The following is a 19,189-nucleotide window of genomic DNA, read 5'->3' as shown; positions in this document are numbered from 1 at the left end:
GAAACAATTAATTAATGTCATGATTTCCCAGTTATCGGAGGAGTATCACGACGATGGTGATAAGAAAGACGAGAAAACAATGAGAAACTTCTACTGCATCACCATCATCAGCGCATCCAGGTTCAATAAATATGTGTATATATATACACCTGGCTACTGCGTCACAGACAACTAATTATGAATAATTATATCAATATTTTCTGACCTAAAGGTGGACGCTATTGAATTTGGAGAACTAGAATGAACAAGTACCCATTGAAAGTTAATAATGGATCCAAGCATGCATCTTTATCGTTTCGGTAAAGTTAAATTAAGTTATTTCTAGAAGGTTTGTCCATGTATTAGACTGTCTTTAAATTGTCGAAAAATGGTTTAGTTATAAAAAAATTACGTAAATATAAATTCATAAATTGACATGACTTGACGTGATATATCATATTTCAAAATAGATTTGATATATCACATAAATCTATATTAATTTGTGAATTTATTTTTATAAAATCTATTTACAATTATAAAAATACATCTCTAATTAATTTCCGGTGTGATAGCATGCGTGATTGATTAATAAACGAAATTAAAAACCAAGTACATAGACCAGTTCTACAGTCAAATTCAATGTTTGTTTCGATGCAATCTGTACATTTAATTAGTATATTAGCTTTCGATATTAAAGGGTTGGTCAAATGGGGGATAAAGACCAAATTACAGAACTGATTTCCTTATTCATGTGGCTAGCTACCTCATCCACGATATTAATCTTACGCCCTTCTTTGTCGTTTTTGGTGCAATTAGTCGACGACGTTCGCCATGATCAAAATGAATTAATTAATAGTATATAATTCTTTTAAATATAATTTGTGTTCTTCTTTCAGTTTTATTCAGACGTAAACGCAGCTATTCCTACACATTTTGTAGATTTATAACTGATCACTCAGGCAGAATAATTGCTCAAAAAATAACGATGAATATCAGCTGAACTCTAGCTGGAAATGAATTGATGGGAATTGGGAGCAAACACCCTTCTTTTTTCTAGGTAAAGTAAAAAGAAATAATAATAATAACTTATAAGGGTTAATAATTTGGTATATATCAGAAGTAAAACCACAAAAGATTAAAAAATAAATAAACTTACAAATTGACATGATTTCATCTGATATATTAAATATACTTTGCAATAAAAATAATTTTATAGTAATCTAATATACTATCAAACCATGAATTTATTTTTGTGAAATTCCTTTGTATTCAAAATATTTTTCATTTGGTAAGTAAACTTTATTTGAGCATATGTAGAAGCTATGCACTTGGACATTGAATTATACAGAGTGCGACTGCAGATATCAAGAGGAACTAGCTAGAACAAAGCAAGAACCCTGAATCCTTATTAATTGTTTCACAACACTGAGCTTATAATTTAGTTGAGTTGGTACAGTTCATGACTTATTTATGTCCAACCAGTGCTTTTATACCGTAAGGCCAGGTGACATTGAGATCTCCATCCCACATAAGCTTCGCCAGTTGCTGGTAGGCCTTTTCTGATGGATGACCAGCGTCAAAGAAGACATACTCACTGGGGTTACCACATAATTCGTACTCTTTTACTGATCCCTTCCCTCCACAGTTTACGACTCCTCTATATGGACCAGATCCACAACATGCCATCTTCCCTTCCTTGAAACCTTCATTACATAAATTGGAAAAAGCTAAATTATAATGCAGATGGGTTTCAGACTGTTGCAGATGGAGACAAAGAAGTAAACGGTGCCATGCACCGTTTACTATTTTGGCATGTTAGGCACCGAAGGCACCGTTCGGTGCTTTTGTTAGGCACCTCCCCACATCTTCCTAAAATCATGCAGCAATTTGCTGCATAGTTCTGATATGCTCTCCTATAAATAGGAGAGCTTAAGTGCAGCGAAAGTGCAGCGTGCAGACAGAGAGTGGGAGAGACAGAAGAGAGAAACAGAGAGTGGGTGAGAGAGAGTTTCTGTAAAAATCAATTTCATAGTGAAATTACAGTTTCTGTGGACGTAGGCAGTTGCCGAACCACGTTAAATTTCGTCCCTCCTTTATTTAGATTCGTTTCTGGGCCAGAACAGCTCCCAACAACTGGTATCAGAGCACCGGTTCAATCTGTCCGAAAATTCAAGTTGTTCAAAATCAATTTTTGACAACTCCACGGTGTTCCTCGCGCCGAGACGAATCCGTTGCCGCAAACGGAATCGAAAACGGAGGTCGGACGAGGCTACACGCGCCCCTAGAAGATCGGCGCGTGCATCTGCTGCAAATCCACGCGCACCACGCGCTCCAGAGGTTGAAGACGCGTGCACCACACGCGCTCACGCGCCCCCACGCGCACCAGAGGTTGAAGACGCGTGACGGACACGCGCTTCACGCGCCCCCACGCGCCCTACAGAGGTTCTGCGCGTGTTTCACACGCGCCTCACTCTCCCCACGCGCACAGCACTGTAGCGCGTGCGTATCACGCGCCACGCGCACTGTACAGCGCGTGCATCCCACGCGCCACGTGCTTCACCACGCTCACTGTACAGCGCGTGCATCTCACGCGCCAGACAGATCAAGGCCGTCCGTTTTTTCAGATCTGTTTTTGGCTAGATCTAAGCCATTCGGAGTCCAATTTCGACGATCAAATAGTGCTTTCCAACTATTTGGATCATTCCGGACTCATCCGTACGGTCGAAATTTTGATATTCGGCGTCAGTATATTGGATCTGAACCATCCACGTGTTGCAGATCAATTTGGGCTAGATCACGCCAGTTGGAGTTCCATCGCGACGATCAAATAGTGCTGACAAACTATTTGGATCATTCCGGACTCGTTTCCAGCTAATTCGAGTGTTTCGGACGCAGCGGTGATCTTTGTTTAAATTTGAACTCATGGCTGGAGAAGAAGCTAAAGGTGCTGGTATCGAGAAATTTGACGGTACAGACTTTGGCTACTGGAGAATGCAGATAGAAGACTATCTCTATGGGAAGAAACTACATCTTCCACTCCTAGGAAGAAAGCCAGATGACATGAGCAATGAAGATTGGAGTCTCCTTGATAGACAAGTGTTGGGAGTCATTAGACTAACACTGTCAAGATCAGTTGCACACAATGTGGGAAAGGAGAAGACCACGGCGGATTTGATGAAAGCTCTATCGGATATGTACGAGCAGCCATCAGCCAATAACAAAGTGCATCTGATGTACAAGCTATTCTACTTGAGAATGGCAGAAGGAACTCCAGTTATTCAACATCTGAATGAGTTCAACACCATCATCAATCAATTAGCTTCAGTGGGGATTGAATTTGATGATGAAGTACGTGCACTAATTGCTCTGGCTCAATTGCCAAAAAGCTGGGAGGCCATGAGAACAGCTATTAGCAATTCTTATGGCAAAACAAAGATGAAGTATCAAGAAATCCGGGACCATATTCTTAGCGAGGAAGTTCGCAGAAGAGATACAGGAGAAGCATCAACTTCCAGTTCTGCCTTAAATCTCGAGACGAGAGGTAGAGGAGCTAGTAGAAGTTCAAATCGGGGCAGATCGAAGTCCCGAAGAGGCAGAAGTAAATCAAGGTCCGGAAAACAAGTACAGTGCTGGAATTGTGGCAAGATTGGCCACTTCAAAAATAATTGCAAAGAAGCAAAGAAGAAGAATGAGCATGATTCTGTTAATGCCACAACAGAAGATCTCCAAGATGCCTTACTTCTTTCAGTCGACAATCAAATTGAATCTTGGGTGTTAGATTCAGGAGCTTCGTTCCACACTACAGCACACAGAGAAATCATGCAGAATTATGTCACTGGTGATTTCGGGAAGGTGTACTTAGCAGATGGAGAAGCGTTGGAAATCGAAGGCATGGGAGATGTACCAATCAATCTGCCCAATGGAAGTGCATGGTTGCTACAGAAGGTGCGACATGTTCCCAAACTCATGAGGAACCTGATTTCTGTAGGACAACTTGATGCTGATGGGCATTCGGTACTATTTACCGGTGGCACATGGAAGATAACAAAAGGAGCTATGGTAGTAGCTCGAGGCACAAAAACAGGTACTCTATACATGACTTCAAGTATTAGAGATACTATTGCAATTGCTGATGCAAATGCCAACCTATGGCATCAAAGGCTTGGTCACATGAGTGAGAAAGGAATGAAAATTCTATTATCCAAGGGGAAGTTACCAAAGTTGGAATCAACTGATTTCGACATGTGTGAAGGTTGCATTTTTGGGAAACAGAAAAAAGTTAGTTTCCTGAAAAATGGTAGAACTCCAAAATCTACAAAGTTGGAGTTGGTGCACACAGATTTGTGGGGGCCATCCCCAGTCGCTTCTCTTGGAGGATCGCGGTACTATGTTTCCTTTATTGATGACTCAAGCAGGAAAGTATGGGTTTATTTTTTGAAAAATAAATCTGACACATTTGATACTTTCAAGAAGTGGAAAGCCATGGTTGAAAATGAAACAGGCTTGAAGTTAAAATGTCTGAGGTCAGACAATGGAGGAGAGTACATCGACGGAGGGTTCAAAGAATTCTGTGCTGCAAATGGGATTAGATTTCAGAAGACTATTCCCGGGACACCGCAGCAGAATGGCATAGCTGAACGCATGAACAGAACTCTCAACGAACGTGCCAGAAGCATGAGGCTGAATTCAGGATTGCCTGAATGTTTTTGGGCTGATGCAGTTAACACTGCAGCCTATTTGATTAATCGGGGACCTTCAGTTCCCTTAAAGTTTGATCTACCAGAGGAAGTCTGGAGCGGAAAGAAGGTAAATCTTTCCCATTTGAAAGTTTTTGGCTGTGTATCATATGTTCACATAGATTCTGCTGATCGTAACAAGTTAGAAGCCAAATCTAGAAAATGTTTTTTTATCGGTTATGGTGATGAAGAATTTGGCTATCGATTTTGGGATGATAAAAATCGCAAAATCATCAGAAGTAGAAATGTGATTTTCAATGAGCAGATTCTGTACAAAGCTAGGTCACAAGCTGAACCTGAGGAGCAGCCAAAGAAACCTGAGGTTGTTGACTTTGATGTTACTCGAGTCAACACTGATCAAAACGAGGATCAAGAGAATGATGATCCACAGATCGAACAACGTACACCACTCACTGTTATTCGAAGATCTTCAAGGACAATCAGGCCACCACAGCGGTTCTCACCATCTCTATACTACATCTTGCTAACAGATAGTGGTGAACCGGAAAGTTATGATGAAGCTCTACAAATTGAAGATTCGATCAAGTGGGAGAAAGCCATGCAAGATGAGATGGAGTCACTGATGTCAAATCAGACATGGGAGCTAACTAAGCTTCCAAAAGGCAAGAAGGCTTTGCACAATAAATGGGTGTACAGAATTAAGGAAGAGCACAATGGTAGCAAGCGCTACAAAGCCAGAATGGTCGTGAAGGGGTTTCAACAAAAAGAAGGTGTCGACTACACAGACATTTTCTCCCCAGTTGTAAAATTGACTACGATCAGGCTAGTGTTGGCAATTGTGGCTGCAGAGAATCTACATCTTGAGCAGTTAGATGTGAAGACTGCATTCCTTCATGGTGATTTGGAGGAAGACATTTATATGCACCAGCCACAAGGATTCTCAGTGAAGGGAAAAGAGAATCTAGTTTGCAAACTGAAGAAGAGCTTGTATGGCCTAAAACAAGCTCCACGACAATGGTACCGGAAGTTTGACAACTTCATGTGCAGTAATGGATTTACAAGACTGCAGGCTGACCATTGTTGCTATATGAAGAACTTTGACAACTCTTATATTATCCTACTGTTGTATGTGGATGATATGCTCGTTGCAGGGTCAAGCATCGAGGAGATCAATAAACTGAAGAAGCAGTTGTCAAAGCAATTTGAGATGAAGGATTTGGGTGCTGCAAAACAAATCCTTGGTATGAGAATTATTAGAGACAGGTCTAATGATACTCTCAAGCTCTCCCAGGAGGAGTATGTAAAGAAGGTGCTCAAAAGGTTTAACATGGACAAGGCGAAACCAGTGAGCACACCTTTAGCTAGTCACTTTCGACTAACTAAGGATCAGTCGCCAAAGACGGAGGAAGAGCAAGAATGCATGGACAGAATACCCTATGCATCTGCTATTGGTAGTCTTATGTACGCCATGGTCTGTACAAGGCCAGATATTGCACAAGCAGTGGGAGCTGTGAGCAGGTACATGAGTAATCCAGGAAAGCAGCATTGGGAAGCAGTTAAGTGGATTTTGAGATATCTACAAGGCTCTTCAGATACGTCATTATGCTTTACAAAAGCAGGTTTAAAACTACAGGGATATGTAGATGCTGATTTAGCAGGTGACGTTGACAGCAGGAAAAGTACTACTGGATTTGTGTATACGCTGGGTGGTACAGCTGTATCGTGGGCTTCTAAGTTACAGAAGATTGTTGCTCTCTCAACTACAGAAGCGGAATACGTTGCTATAACTGAAGCAGGGAAGGAAATGGTTTGGTTGCAGTCATTCTTGGAGGAATTGGGAAAGAAGAATGAAAAAGGCATTCTGCACAGTGATAGTCAGAGTGCTATTTTTCTTGCAAAGAATCCAGCCTTTCATTCCAGAACAAAACACATACAGTTGCGATACCATTTTATCCGATCTCTTCTCGATAGTGGACAGCTGATACTTGAGAAGATTCGAGGAGCAGAAAACCCAGCAGACATGTTTACAAAAGTAGTTACTGTTGACAAACTGAAGCTGTGTATAGCTTCAGTTGGCCTCCGTACTTAAAGGCATGATTTGAAGTTGCTGTGATAATTGCTATGAAGATATGTAGACTCATTTGTCTCCAAGTGGGAGATTGTTGCAGATGGAGACAAAGAAGTAAACGGTGCCATGCACCGTTTACTATTTTGGCATGTTAGGCACCGAAGGCACCGTTCGGTGCTTTTGTTAGGCACCTCCCCACATCTTCCTAAAATCATGCAGCAATTTGCTGCATAGTTCTGATATGCTCTCCTATAAATAGGAGAGCTTAAGTGCAGCGAAAGTGCAGCGTGCAGACAGAGAGTGGGAGAGACAGAAGAGAGAAACAGAGAGTGGGTGAGAGAGAGTTTCTGTAAAAATCAATTTCATAGTGAAATTACAGTTTCTGTGGACGTAGGCAGTTGCCGAACCACGTTAAATTTCGTCCCTCCTTTATTTAGATTCGTTTCTGGGCCAGAACAGCTCCCAACACAGACTGCGATAGAAGAAGAAGGATCGAAGAGAGAGAAAATAATTGAATTACCACAATAATCAGATATGTTTTGTGCTATGATAATGGCCTTGACATACCATATTTTAAACGGTTCTTCATTCTTTCAGTGACGAAACTGTATAAATCGGCCTTTGAATATTTGAATCCTTTCAGTTGGCTCTCTTGTATCTGGAGGACATGAGAAAGTGCTTTATTGTGCAGTTTTACCAGTGCTGTCATTTCCTCAATGCATGCACCTCCGTTTCCTGGTTTTAGTGCTTTCGCCAAGGGTATACAACCCAACGGCTCCACATTTAGAAACGCAAATTTCCTTCCTCCTTTGTTATATATTTCCTAACAGATCAAAGTACAATAGTAAACAACTTTTAAAAAATGAAAACAGATAATATACCCAAAAATAATTTACTTTAAGTACTGGATGAAACAAATACTAATAATTGCGAATCTGCGATTACTTTGATTACAGTTGTCATGTTGCCGATCACCATGCCTACATATTCTTCATGAGAGTAGGATTGAAGCATGGTGGAGTTTGAAGTGAAAGGGACCAAGTATTCGTTGGTTCCAATGCTAATGAAGTATAGTGCTCTGGACAGCAATGTCATGGTCTCTGCTTCACCCAGTTTTTGCCTCAACAGCCTCTCCATTTTCTCGAAATAATGGAATTGAGTATGTAGGTCTATCACCTGAAAAGGAGGGATAGAAATAAAAGGGGAAGAAAGAAAGAGAACAGAAGCGAGTACTCAACCATGTCATCTTATAGAATTTGCTTAGGTCTAGCTTAAATGATAATCTATGAACACATAAGCTGATGAGAAAAAATTTATGTATGCCAAGGAGCCTGCTTAAAGGGAAGAAGAGCTCTGGTACTTATTAGCCAGCTAAACATACATACAATTTATGCTAGCTGATGTGATAGGCTCACACATCAGTTATGTATTTTTGTGCATAAATAAACGAGCTTGAAAATAGATTTTTTTTCATGAGAAAAAGCATACCAATCCACGGTTAGTTTCAACAAGAGCACCAGCTCCTGCTGATGCGAAGTTAGCCCCGTCAGTATATCGATGGTAACCAGGATGTAGATATGGTGGAACGAATGGCAACTTTAGATACTCAGCTGCAACAATCCTTCAAAAGTCACTTTGAGCATCAATTCAAGTTCTAAAGAAAATACATGATGACTGAGACTTACCAATGAAATCAGGTATTAGACGGCCATCGGAGGCTCTTCCGGAGGGGTACTTGAAGTAGCTTTCTCCATATGGCCAAATATTTGACTGCAAAACAGTCGTGGTGTTGATGTAGTTATTGTTTCCGGCATCAATCATTGACTCCCCGAAGATGAACAAGGCAACATGCTCCTCCGGCAGGCAGATGCGACCAAGACATTGGGTTGGAATCATAAGGCTTGCACAGTACAAAACCATCAGACAGAAATGAAGCCTTGAACCCATCATGTTAAATCTCCTTCACTTTCTGTTATCTTCTCGTTACTTGGTGATTTCCATTTATAGGTTGCATTGTGCTCTAGATCAAAGCCATAGTCAACGCTCGATTTCACCAGATAATTAATTAGTATATTCGTGTCTGCGCTTTTGTTAAATATAAACTATGCCGGCCATTTCTATTCGCTCACGTACATCATATATCACACAAAATTTTTTTTATTATCAAATATATGGTATATAAATGATGAGAAGAAAAAATTAATTAATTTAAAAAAATAAAACTAAAAAAAATTATAAAATAAATATAATGTATAATACGTGAGATAATGAGTAGTAAATCTCATAAAAAAAAAAAAACAAGAATAAACATAAGAAACAATTGATTAGTTCCATATGATTTCAGATTTCGGATAATGATAATGATTAGAAAGACGATAAAAGAATGGGAAATTCTATTACATACATGATCATCAACATCAGCGAAAATTATAGGATGAGGATATTGAACTCGATCGATCCAAGAATTAGGATATATGAACAACCCTTTGTAAAGTTAATAATGGAAAAATCTTTACCGACCAATTAATTACGTGTTGCGTGAAGAGTTGAGGCCTGTTATTTAATTGTTTTTTTGGAAACGAACAGAGTAGGCCAGTTCTACAGTCAAATTCAACGCTTGATTTCTTTACATTTGGTGTATATATATATATTAGTAAATGTAACGTCCTTTGTACGTTTGCCTAGTGGGAGGCACAATTTACACTATAAAATAAAGTTTGGTTGTTAATAAAATAAATATTAACAAAAAAAAAAATCTAAGAATTTTTGTTAGAGCAAAAAATTATAAATGTCAAATTTTATGTTTTCGATAAAAGAAATAAAAATATAAATAAAATTTTGTAAGAAGTCAGTATCGAAACCAAGAAATTGAAAAGTAAATATATTTCAACATAAATGATTTTATGAATTATACTGATGCATACAAATAGTAGATCAGGAATCTCCAAAGTGATTAAAATGTATCTAAATTACCTCAAGCAAACCAATCATAATATATTTATTTGTATAAGCAATTAAGCTCTAATCAAATAATATGTCCAAAAAAATTTTCTTTGAAAGTTGATGCAAAAAATAATATAGATAAAATAAAATCCAAATTTATTCAAAAGTTGATCAACAACAACTAAATGCAGTTAATAACACCCAGAAATGCCTAGATATTATCGAAACCAAGAAATTGAAAATTAAATGTATTTTAACATAAATAACTTCATAAATTATACTAATTCATACAAATAATAGGAATCCAAATTTATTCAAAAGTTGATCAAACAACAACTAAATGTAGTTAATAACACTCAGAAGTGCCTAACAGCATTTTAATTTTTTAATTTATATTTTTAATTCATAATATAATTTTATGTAAAATTCATTAATGAATTGAAACAATTTAAATGAACTATTTGCTAATATTTAAATAATGTATTTTTTTTTAATAAATGTTATCATTAAATTTACAATAATTATTAATATATAAATTAAAACAAATAAAATCTTACAACATTTCAAATTTTTTACTTAAAATGTTGATTTTTGTTTTGGTTTAGTTCATGTGTTAATCTTGAATTTCAAATTCCTCTATACACTATCATTCAATAAAAGCAAAAAAGAAAAAAACCCCTACAGATCTAATCTATATTGACTCATACAATAAAGTTTGAAAAATTTATTAAAAAAATTATAAACTTTTTAACAAAAATAAGTTTTTAAAGATATTAATTTTAATGTTGCAAATAATTCAATTTCAATCGTAAAATTTCTATTCTAATTAGATAATTAAATAATTTAAATTTTCTTACACATATATTTGTTCCAAGTTCTAGGTAGCTAGCTACTTTCAATGCTTCTCTAACGTCTCTTGTACTCTGCAAAATAGAATTTTGAATACTTATAGAGGCGTCAGAATTACATTACAATATATGTATATGCAAAATGCTATGTTGAGATGCAAACGTAGCTTAAAATCTTTGTAATTAATTATTAATATATAAATCAAGACAAATCAAATCTTACAACTTTTTAAATTTAATTTTTCATATTTTAAATTGTTAATACAATTATATGTTAATACAATTATATGTAAAATTGAAATATTAAGTGAAAAAATTTAGATGAACTATGTCCTAATAGCTAAACAAATAAACATATATATATAATTATAAGTGACAAATTTATATAAATTTAAAAGAAAAAAAATTGAACACAAATTTTATATATAATACTAAGTGAAAAAAAACATTTTAAATTGCATTTTTTTATATTTTAAATTTTTAATAGAATTTTATGTAAAATTGATATATTAAATGAAAAAAAAAATTAAATGAAATATGTGCTAATAGCTAAGTAATGAAAACCTTTTATAAACATTATTATTAAATTTGCAAAAATTATTAATGTATAAATTAAAACAAATAAAATTTTAAAAAATTTGCTATTTTGAAATTTTAAAACAAAACATTGAAAAAAAGTAGGATTTTATTTTCTCACTACAAATTTATGAGCAATTATCATATTAATTTTAAAAAAATTTGAACACACTATACATTAATAATTAAGTTCAAAATAATTTATAAGATTATCTATTTCTCACATATCAACCAAAATTTTTAATTAAACTAAACTAATAGCCCAATTCACTACAACACAACATAAAACTGTTAAAAAAATTTATTAATTTTGGAATTAATATTAGAGCATAAGTTAAAAAAAAGGTTTCACAATAATGTAAATTTTATTTTTTTGATATTTTAAATTATTAATATAAATTTATTTACAATTCATATACAAAGAATACAAAATTTAAATAAACAATATATTAGTAAATAGAAAATAATATGTTTTTTTTTTTAATTTGCGAAAAAAATTCTAGCCTAATGCTGAGGCCGAATTCAACAAGAAAGCCCAGCCCACTAACCAACCCAAAACTCCAAAACGGCACCATTTTTATCAAAACAATCATCAACCCATCCCCTTCACCCAAAACGGCACTGTTTCACAAAATTAACCCTAACTATAAATTTACATCAAACTCCGCCGGTCCCCTACTTCCAAATCTTTCTCTCTCTCGCCGTCTCCCTTCTCTCTCTCTCTCTCTCTCTCTCTCTCTCTCTTCTTATTGTTCTTGCATCTCTCATTTCCGATCTCTGCAGTCTCTGTTCTCTCATCTACACCCACCAATTTTTTTTCAACCTTCCATATTTTACTTTCTATGTCTCGGATATGCACTATTTTTTTTTTCCGTTAAACGTATATTGCTGGGATTTATTTTCTTGGATATCCACTTTTGTTGCTTTAATCTATTTATGCTGGGATTTATTTTGTTGTTGTTATAAACTCAATGAAAAGAGAGAGAGTTTCAAGAGATTGAGAGAGAACGAGAGAAGAGTTTCTCTTATTGATCTATTATCAAACTTATCAATTTCTTAAAGAATTCAACGATATATATAGGCGTACAAAGGGGACTATGCTAGCTCACTATGCTAGCACTATGCACTATGCATTTGACGACTAGATAAATGTGGTCATACAATTCAAGATAGTTTATAACACTTCCCTTTTGGATGACCATATTTAAAGAATATGCCTCGTTAAAACCTTGCCAAGGAAAAACCCTGTGGGAAAAAAAACCAATGGCGAAGGAAAAAGAGTACAGTATTCATATGTATCGCCGAGTGCTTTAGGATTGCCTCATTAAAACCTTGCAAAGGAAAACCCAGTGGGATAAAACCTTGGCGAAGGAAAAAGAGTACAATCAGCACAAGTCTTCAAGACATTACTTCCCCTGAAAAGTGCATGATAACAGGTCTTCAAACCTCCGCATTCCAATGTTCTGCATAATCTTCTTAAATGTTGCAGTTGGTAATGCTTTAGTGAATAAATCTGCCAGATTTTTTTACTTGACCGTACCTTCTTGATATCAATTTCAACTTTCTTCTCATGAATTGCAATGATCTTCTTGTGTGTATCTGAAAGATAACTCGCATTTGTACATCCAACTAACTGTGGACTTGATCCATGTTGATAAAATAATCACAACTGGATCTTTCTGCTGATCACTACTCTTCTGGAGTTATTGTAAATAACACAGTTAGTGGAGAATTCATCAACATTAAATCGCTAACCTCATTTTTAATAAAAATGGTGGCCAGCCTTTTGAGATCAGACAAGCACCGCAGATTTTCAACTCCTCTGTAGGTGTCAGGCGTGCTGTTAGGTGCTGCAGCTGTCAGGCGCCTCAGCTGTCAGGCGTGCTGTCGGGCGCCGCAGAGCTATGAAGCTATATTTCGTCTCTTTTCTCTTGCTTCACGAGAGATGTTGTATCATAATTTTCTCTATAAAAGAGATATTCAGCTCATCTTCATTCACATCTCATCTTCTTCACTTTTCTGTAATCATACTGCATTTTTACTCTGCAATCTCTTTCTGCATTTTTACTCTGCAATGGCTCAGCGATCTTCTCATGGCCAATATATGAGGTACTCTGCACCTCGTTCATCAGTTGTTCCTGCTTCTACCACAGGTGCTATCATGCAATATAATGATCTGACTCGTAGGGCAGATAATGAAGCTATCTATGAGCTTGTGAGTCTCGGTACCCGATACTCATCATCCATTGTCGCATTTTCTCAGCGACTGCAATCCAGAACTTGTGGAGTTGACGATCTCCACGAGAATATTGCTATACTTCAGCGACTTCTTCTGGAGTCCAACATGAAGATAGAATCAATAAAGCAAGAGAATAGGAATTTAAAATCCTTGCTTAAATCTTCTTTTCGATTGCCCACCGCTTTAGATAGGGATGCCATGCAGGTTCTTGAAGAACAAGAGCATTTGAAGAATGAGGCAAAGTGCCTTAAATTTCTGTAATTCTTGTTTCAAGATAATAAAATAATATTTCACAAATATTCATATTTGTGTTTCTATCTTTTGGTAAATGTTCTGTGTGCTTTATTTCTTCTTTAATAATGCACATTTCATATCAAACCCATAATATGAATCTGAAATACTAATTGTATTAAAAGATGGCATTTCATGACTAATAACATCATCCATCTTCACCTTGAAGCCGCAAGGGTTTCAGATTTATATTTCAAATATGTGTAGTTTTCATGAGCTCTTATGGAGCTTCAATAACATTTAAATCATATATATAAACTACAATAATAGCTTGTTTTCATTTGCGTTTGGATTGCTTTAGATCATATAAGGATATTTGAAACTTGATAGAATACATATTTCCAGATGTATTCATATTAGAAGTTTCAGACATTTTCTATCCTTCAGGGATTTTCATATATATATATATATATCATGATCCAATGATCCATATAAATATGCAGTTAATCATGCATATCCAAACTCTCGGTAACTAAAAATCTCAATATGATTTCAACCACTTTAAAAACATATCAATATTGTTTCTTCGAGAAACTAACTTGTGATCTCTATATCACATTTTCATATTAAAAGTTTCAGGCTTTTTATATCATGTATATAAATATCCACTGATATTTAACAAAAATCACCTCTTTAGGTATTTGGACTTCAAGTCAATATTTATCACATTTTACTTAGTGATATCAATTCTGCATATCAATTCTGCAGGAATTGAGAAACTGACTCGTGATTTATATATCACATTTTTATTTCCTTTCTATAAATACCCATTGACATTCAACAAGCATCACCTCTTTAGGTGTTTGGACTATAAGTCCCGATGCATCATATTTTACTAGTGAATCAATTCTGCAGGAATTGTTTCTTTCAAATATTGGCCAATATTTTACGTCGGTATTCTTCGACGGTTCTTGATTCACTTTCTCCATTACTTCTGGTAATGTCAATTGCCATCTCATATGGAAATACGTTGTCGACAACGATTTTATTTCTATCCATAATTTCTCCATTATTCATGAAATGTAACGAGATCTCGTTATTTTCAGGTACCTGTCCCTCTTCAAGGGAAGACATTTTCATGAAAAACCTCTTTAGGAGGCACTCTTCAAGAGTTTATATAGGAGAATTTTATACAAAGAATTTGGATGAACTTTATTGCTTGTTTTGTGGGTATGGCCTCTTCAGGAGCACCAAATTATTTGTGCCTTTCTCTTTTGAGATACTCTATCTTTTGTATCGATAAGTCTCACATGCCTTTATACATGTTTTTAGACTGTTGAATTTCTTAATTGTCCTACAGGGACTTCAATCCTCGCTGGGATTTTAGCAGCTAGAATATGAGACATTTTTATCTTATTGCATCCAAAATTTAATTATCATCTGAACTTCTGGTTCACATATGATAATCAAGATAACGTTGAATAATTTCATCTTATTTGCTTCAAGCAAATTTTTCTTTTCACTTATGGTGGTAAGACTTTATAGTAAAAGAATCTTCTGGTTCTTTTATGGACGTCCATATGAAAATCATTCGACTTATCGTAATTGATTTTGGATGATCAAGATAACCATGAAAATATACAAATATTTTAAATCATATCACCTTTTGATGCATCATAATATTTGATTCAATAATTTGTATAATATCATCTCAAAGAGAAAGCTTACAGCTTTTTCAATACGAGCTTCTGGGCCGAAAAGATATTCATTATCACGTTCAATCTCTTAGTTTCTTTGAATGAAACGCATCATTCTTTTCACTTCAGGGAATAGAATGATATAAATTCATTATCATTCACTTCAGGGAATGATATAGATCTAGTAAGACGTGACTAATGATTCTTATCAAAAGCTCATTATTTTACTCAGTCACTGAAAGACTAGATATAAATTTAGAATATATTGTGAACGTTTGCATTTTATATTACTACTTCAGGAGTATACTCGATATTGCTACTTTAGGAGCACATTCGAAATGTTCATTCAAATATATATTCTTTCCACCATTTCAATTATGCAACTTCAGGTGCATAAATCATAATGAGCTTTTAGTACAAGTATCAATCATTTAAACTATGAGATACTCAAAAGCTGTTATTGATTTAGGACGATCCTTCAGGGATGTTCCATTTCCATTCTCAGATAAATCATATCATCAATAAATAAAACTTGTATCTAAACTATGTAAATAAACATAGAATTTATCAAATAATAATAATGAATATAACCATTAATATTCATCTCAGTAATTGTAAATAATATATTAAAAACTTACTTGATGTCCAACATCATATGAGTAGAAAAGCTGCTAATGAGAAGAAAAATTAATTCACCACCATCATCATCATCCGTCTCAAAAGGAAACCTGTACCAAAAAGAAAAAGAAAAAGAAAAGAAAGACTTTTCTTGCAATTAGATTTTGGTAATATATACTATCTACGTTAAAGATTAGGCCAAATAATTAGAAACGACAGCCATTTTTTACTAGAGGATGATAAGCAGCCCATTATTGCTGTCCTCTTTTCAAGTTTCTCCATTCTTTTTCTTCCCGGACCCGCAGTCTGTGGTCATGCAAGAGAACTTCCTATATTTTAAGATAATGTCTTCGATAATAAAAGTAGTTGGACAGCTTGCATCAATCTAGAACAACAACTTGCCACTCCCATGGGACCTACTTGTCCTCTTCATCTATCTTTCTTTTTACAAAAACCAAATGCTTTCCCAACTTTGAATTTTTTATTTTATTTTATTTTATTTTATTTTATTTTTTAATAACAAGGGGTCATGTCCCTTGCTCTCTCTTTCATTATTTTTATTTTATGTTTTATTTTTAAAATATTGCCAACAAGCCCCACGCTTTTGACTTTTTGTTTTTTTTTTTTTTCCTTTGAAATTACTTCCCTTTGCGATAGATTTACTATTGTGCTCCCTTCGGACATCATCAGGCTTAGATCTTGGCAGGTTCTTTATCGACCACACGATAGGGAACAACACCACGCAGCAGCAAACCATATCGACCAGCAAGAACACCTGCTTCCAGGTGACCCAATCCTGCGCGAACGGCCCTTTCTCGTCGATAGCGACTTGAGCTATGTTTGCCACGACCTGAAGCGGGATCACAATCGAAAACTCTACTAAAGCCACTAGGTACATCAGTATTACCCACTACAAAGCCATCTCTCTCTCTCTCTCTAGATATTCTTCTACTTCTGCAGATGAGCCCCGGCCTTCGGTCTTGCTTTTGGGTTTGGGTTTAGCTGAGGACAGAGTAGTTGGCGAGGAGACACGTGATGCGGTCCAGCATAACCGGTGCATTTGGAAAGAAGAACTGGACGGGCCAAGATGGTCCGGAGCTGGGTCTCCGTGGTCGAGTAGCCGGAGATGGCATAGATGCTAGATCTATCGGTTTGATCCTTAATCTTTGAAATCAACGACCAAGATCGGCTCATGCTCATCCTCCCGTTTCTCGTTCATGGTCTTGCAGCTATAAATCGTGGATCTCTCTAGACAGAGATCTAAGAATCGAAGGTCACCATTAAGTGCATGAACTTTTGAAGATCTAAGAGTATGCCGATGGCTTGCAGGTGTTTGGTGTGGCATACGCACCACTACAATAGTATTCCAGCTGGCCAAAGAGAGATGAGTGCTGGAGTAGGTAGAGTTGGCCTGGTAGGTGGCTTGGTAGGCTGTGGAAAAATGCATCGTGCTGATAACATGTTATAAACTCAATGAAAAGAGAGAGAGTTTCAAGAGATTGAGAGAGAACGAGAGAAGAGTTTCTCTTATTGATCTATTATCAAACTTATCAATTTCTTAAAGAATTCAACGATATATATAGGCGTACAAATGGGACTATGCTAGCTCACTATGCTAGCACTATGCACTATGCATTTGACGACTAGATAAATGTGGTCATACAATTCAAGATAGTTTATAACAGTTGTTGGTTTGTAGTTCGATTTTTTTGTTTCTTACTCGTTTGCTTTGATGCTCAATTTTTTGTTTATTTTTTATTTTTTGTGTTTAGATCTGTGTTCTTAGTCTTGTAATCTTTTCCATTCATGTTTATTTTTTGTTTTGTCTTGTTTATTCTTTAAGGTCTGAACACGTCTTCAAAGATCTGAAGAGATCTGTTTTGGCTTATGTTCTTTCGTTTATTTACAGATCTTAAGAGATCTGTTTGTTCTTCTCGTCCCTTCTGTATTTTTCTTCTTGCACAATTTTTTTTAAAATGTTGCGTTCCATTGAGATTTGTGTTCTTGTCTTTTTTTTTTTGCGATCTGTATTCGTATGCTTATTCTCTTTTCGATTGAATTTTTTTTTTTTTGGTTTGATTTCTTCTACTTTTTTTCTTCTGTGTTCTTCGGCTGTTCCTAGGGTTTTTATATTTGCGATTGAAATTTTTTTTTTCCATGTGTGTTATTTCTGGCACTTTTTTTTCCTCCTTGTATTCCGATTGATTATATTAAGTTTGTATTTTTCAGATACACAGAACAATTTTTTTTTTTTGTTATCTGTGTTCATATGCTGTTTTATCTTTTCGATTCAAGTTTTTTTTTGTTGGGTTTGATTTCTTCTACCTTTTTGTCTCTTGTTCTACAACGTTTGATTTATATTACCTTTATTTTTTGTGTTCTCAGTACAGACGAGCAAATCAGAAGATCGAATATGTATGATGTGGTTGATTTTTTTGTTAGGTTTACTTTTTGTAAACTACAGATGTGAATATGCAAATAGTCTTTTATTTTCTTTCCAATTTTTTTTTTTTTGCTGTGATGCATATGCATATACATATCTCTAATTACATACGGTAACAAAATCATTCATACAATACAATTCATTCTTACAATACTTAAAGAATAAGAACATACCTCAACTGCTGAGATTCTCGAGTAGCTTCGTCCAGCATATTTTTGTTTTAAAGTTAGAATACAGAGAGTGAAGAATGAAAGAAAGAAACATTGACATTTAAATTTCAATCGGATTGAATTTGTCAGACAAACCGATAAGATTTAACTATAAAAAGACATTAAAATCAAGTTGGCGAAGCAAAACAGCACCAAGGACAATGAACTGAACAACAAAATTAAGTGGTAAAATTGGAAATAAAACAGTGAAAAAGTAAATCTGTCGGTGAATGTAGAAAAACCAAAATCACTGTCGGTAAAATAGAAGTAAAATATAAATCACCGTAATTGTCAAATAAAACTAAGGGCAAAATTGAAAAAAAAAAGTTAGACGAAAATACTGTTGTTAAGCGATCGGCACTTTATATATACTTATAGATATAGATATAGATATAGATATTCGCTCGCGGCTGCATGTGTAATTAGTGACCCTCTGATTAAACAAAGCTTTCATTAAAGGAATTGGTCAAATGGAGGATAACGACCACACCACCATCCTATTTGTATTTTACATATAGCGTATTTATTTCTATTTAATGATAAAGAAATATATAATAAATGATTATTTAATGATAATAAATGTGTCACATATTACTTAATAGGATGCAAATGAGATAGTAGTATGGTGTATAAAATTTTAC

The 19,189-nt window shown here is 35.3% G+C and overlaps 1 protein-coding gene across 2 annotated transcripts; it reads right to left on the bottom strand.

The window, feature by feature from the left end:
- Positions 1 to 1,354: 1,354 nt before the first annotated feature.
- Positions 1,355 to 18,607, bottom strand: LOC122300880 (GDSL esterase/lipase 1-like). Of its 2 annotated transcripts, XM_043111822.1 has the most exons (6): positions 18,513 to 18,607; positions 8,430 to 8,764; positions 8,233 to 8,354; positions 7,690 to 7,920; positions 7,312 to 7,567; positions 1,355 to 1,682 (listed from the first exon to the last, which is right to left on the bottom strand). In XM_043111822.1, exons 2-6 carry the CDS (start codon positions 8,692 to 8,694, stop codon positions 1,444 to 1,446), a joined length of 1,113 nt encoding a protein of 370 aa, XP_042967756.1. In that variant the 5' UTR covers positions 8,695 to 8,764; positions 18,513 to 18,607; the 3' UTR covers positions 1,355 to 1,443. The 2 variants fall into 2 exon arrangements, with proteins under 2 accessions (XP_042967756.1, XP_042967757.1); XM_043111823.1 differs by lacking the exon at positions 18,513 to 18,607 and having other exon boundaries at positions 8,430 to 8,843.
- Positions 18,608 to 19,189: the final 582 nt, after the last annotated feature.

Source organism: Carya illinoinensis, chromosome 2 (genome assembly GCF_018687715.1).
Source record: "Carya illinoinensis cultivar Pawnee chromosome 2, C.illinoinensisPawnee_v1, whole genome shotgun sequence".
NCBI classification, from domain to species: Eukaryota; Viridiplantae; Streptophyta; class Magnoliopsida; order Fagales; family Juglandaceae; genus Carya; species Carya illinoinensis.
The sequence above is the reverse complement of the archived record's forward strand: the minus strand, read 5'-3'. Positions and strand labels throughout refer to the sequence as shown.

What these genes read in the sequence shown, in the direction of transcription:
- LOC122300880 (XM_043111822.1), bottom strand. Translation starts at nt 8,694, where the DNA reads ATGATGGGTTCAAGGCTTCATTTCTGTCTGATGGTTTTGTACTGTGCA. An exon ending in ACATGACAACTGTAATCAAA is followed by an intron (nt 7,568 to 7,689) that starts GTAATCGCAGAT and finishes TTGATCTGTTAG; the next exon opens with GAAATATATAACAAAGGAGG. An exon ending in GAAGAACCGTTTAAAATATG is followed by an intron (nt 1,683 to 7,311) that starts GTATGTCAAGGC and finishes TATGTAATGAAG; the next exon opens with GTTTCAAGGAAGGGAAGATG.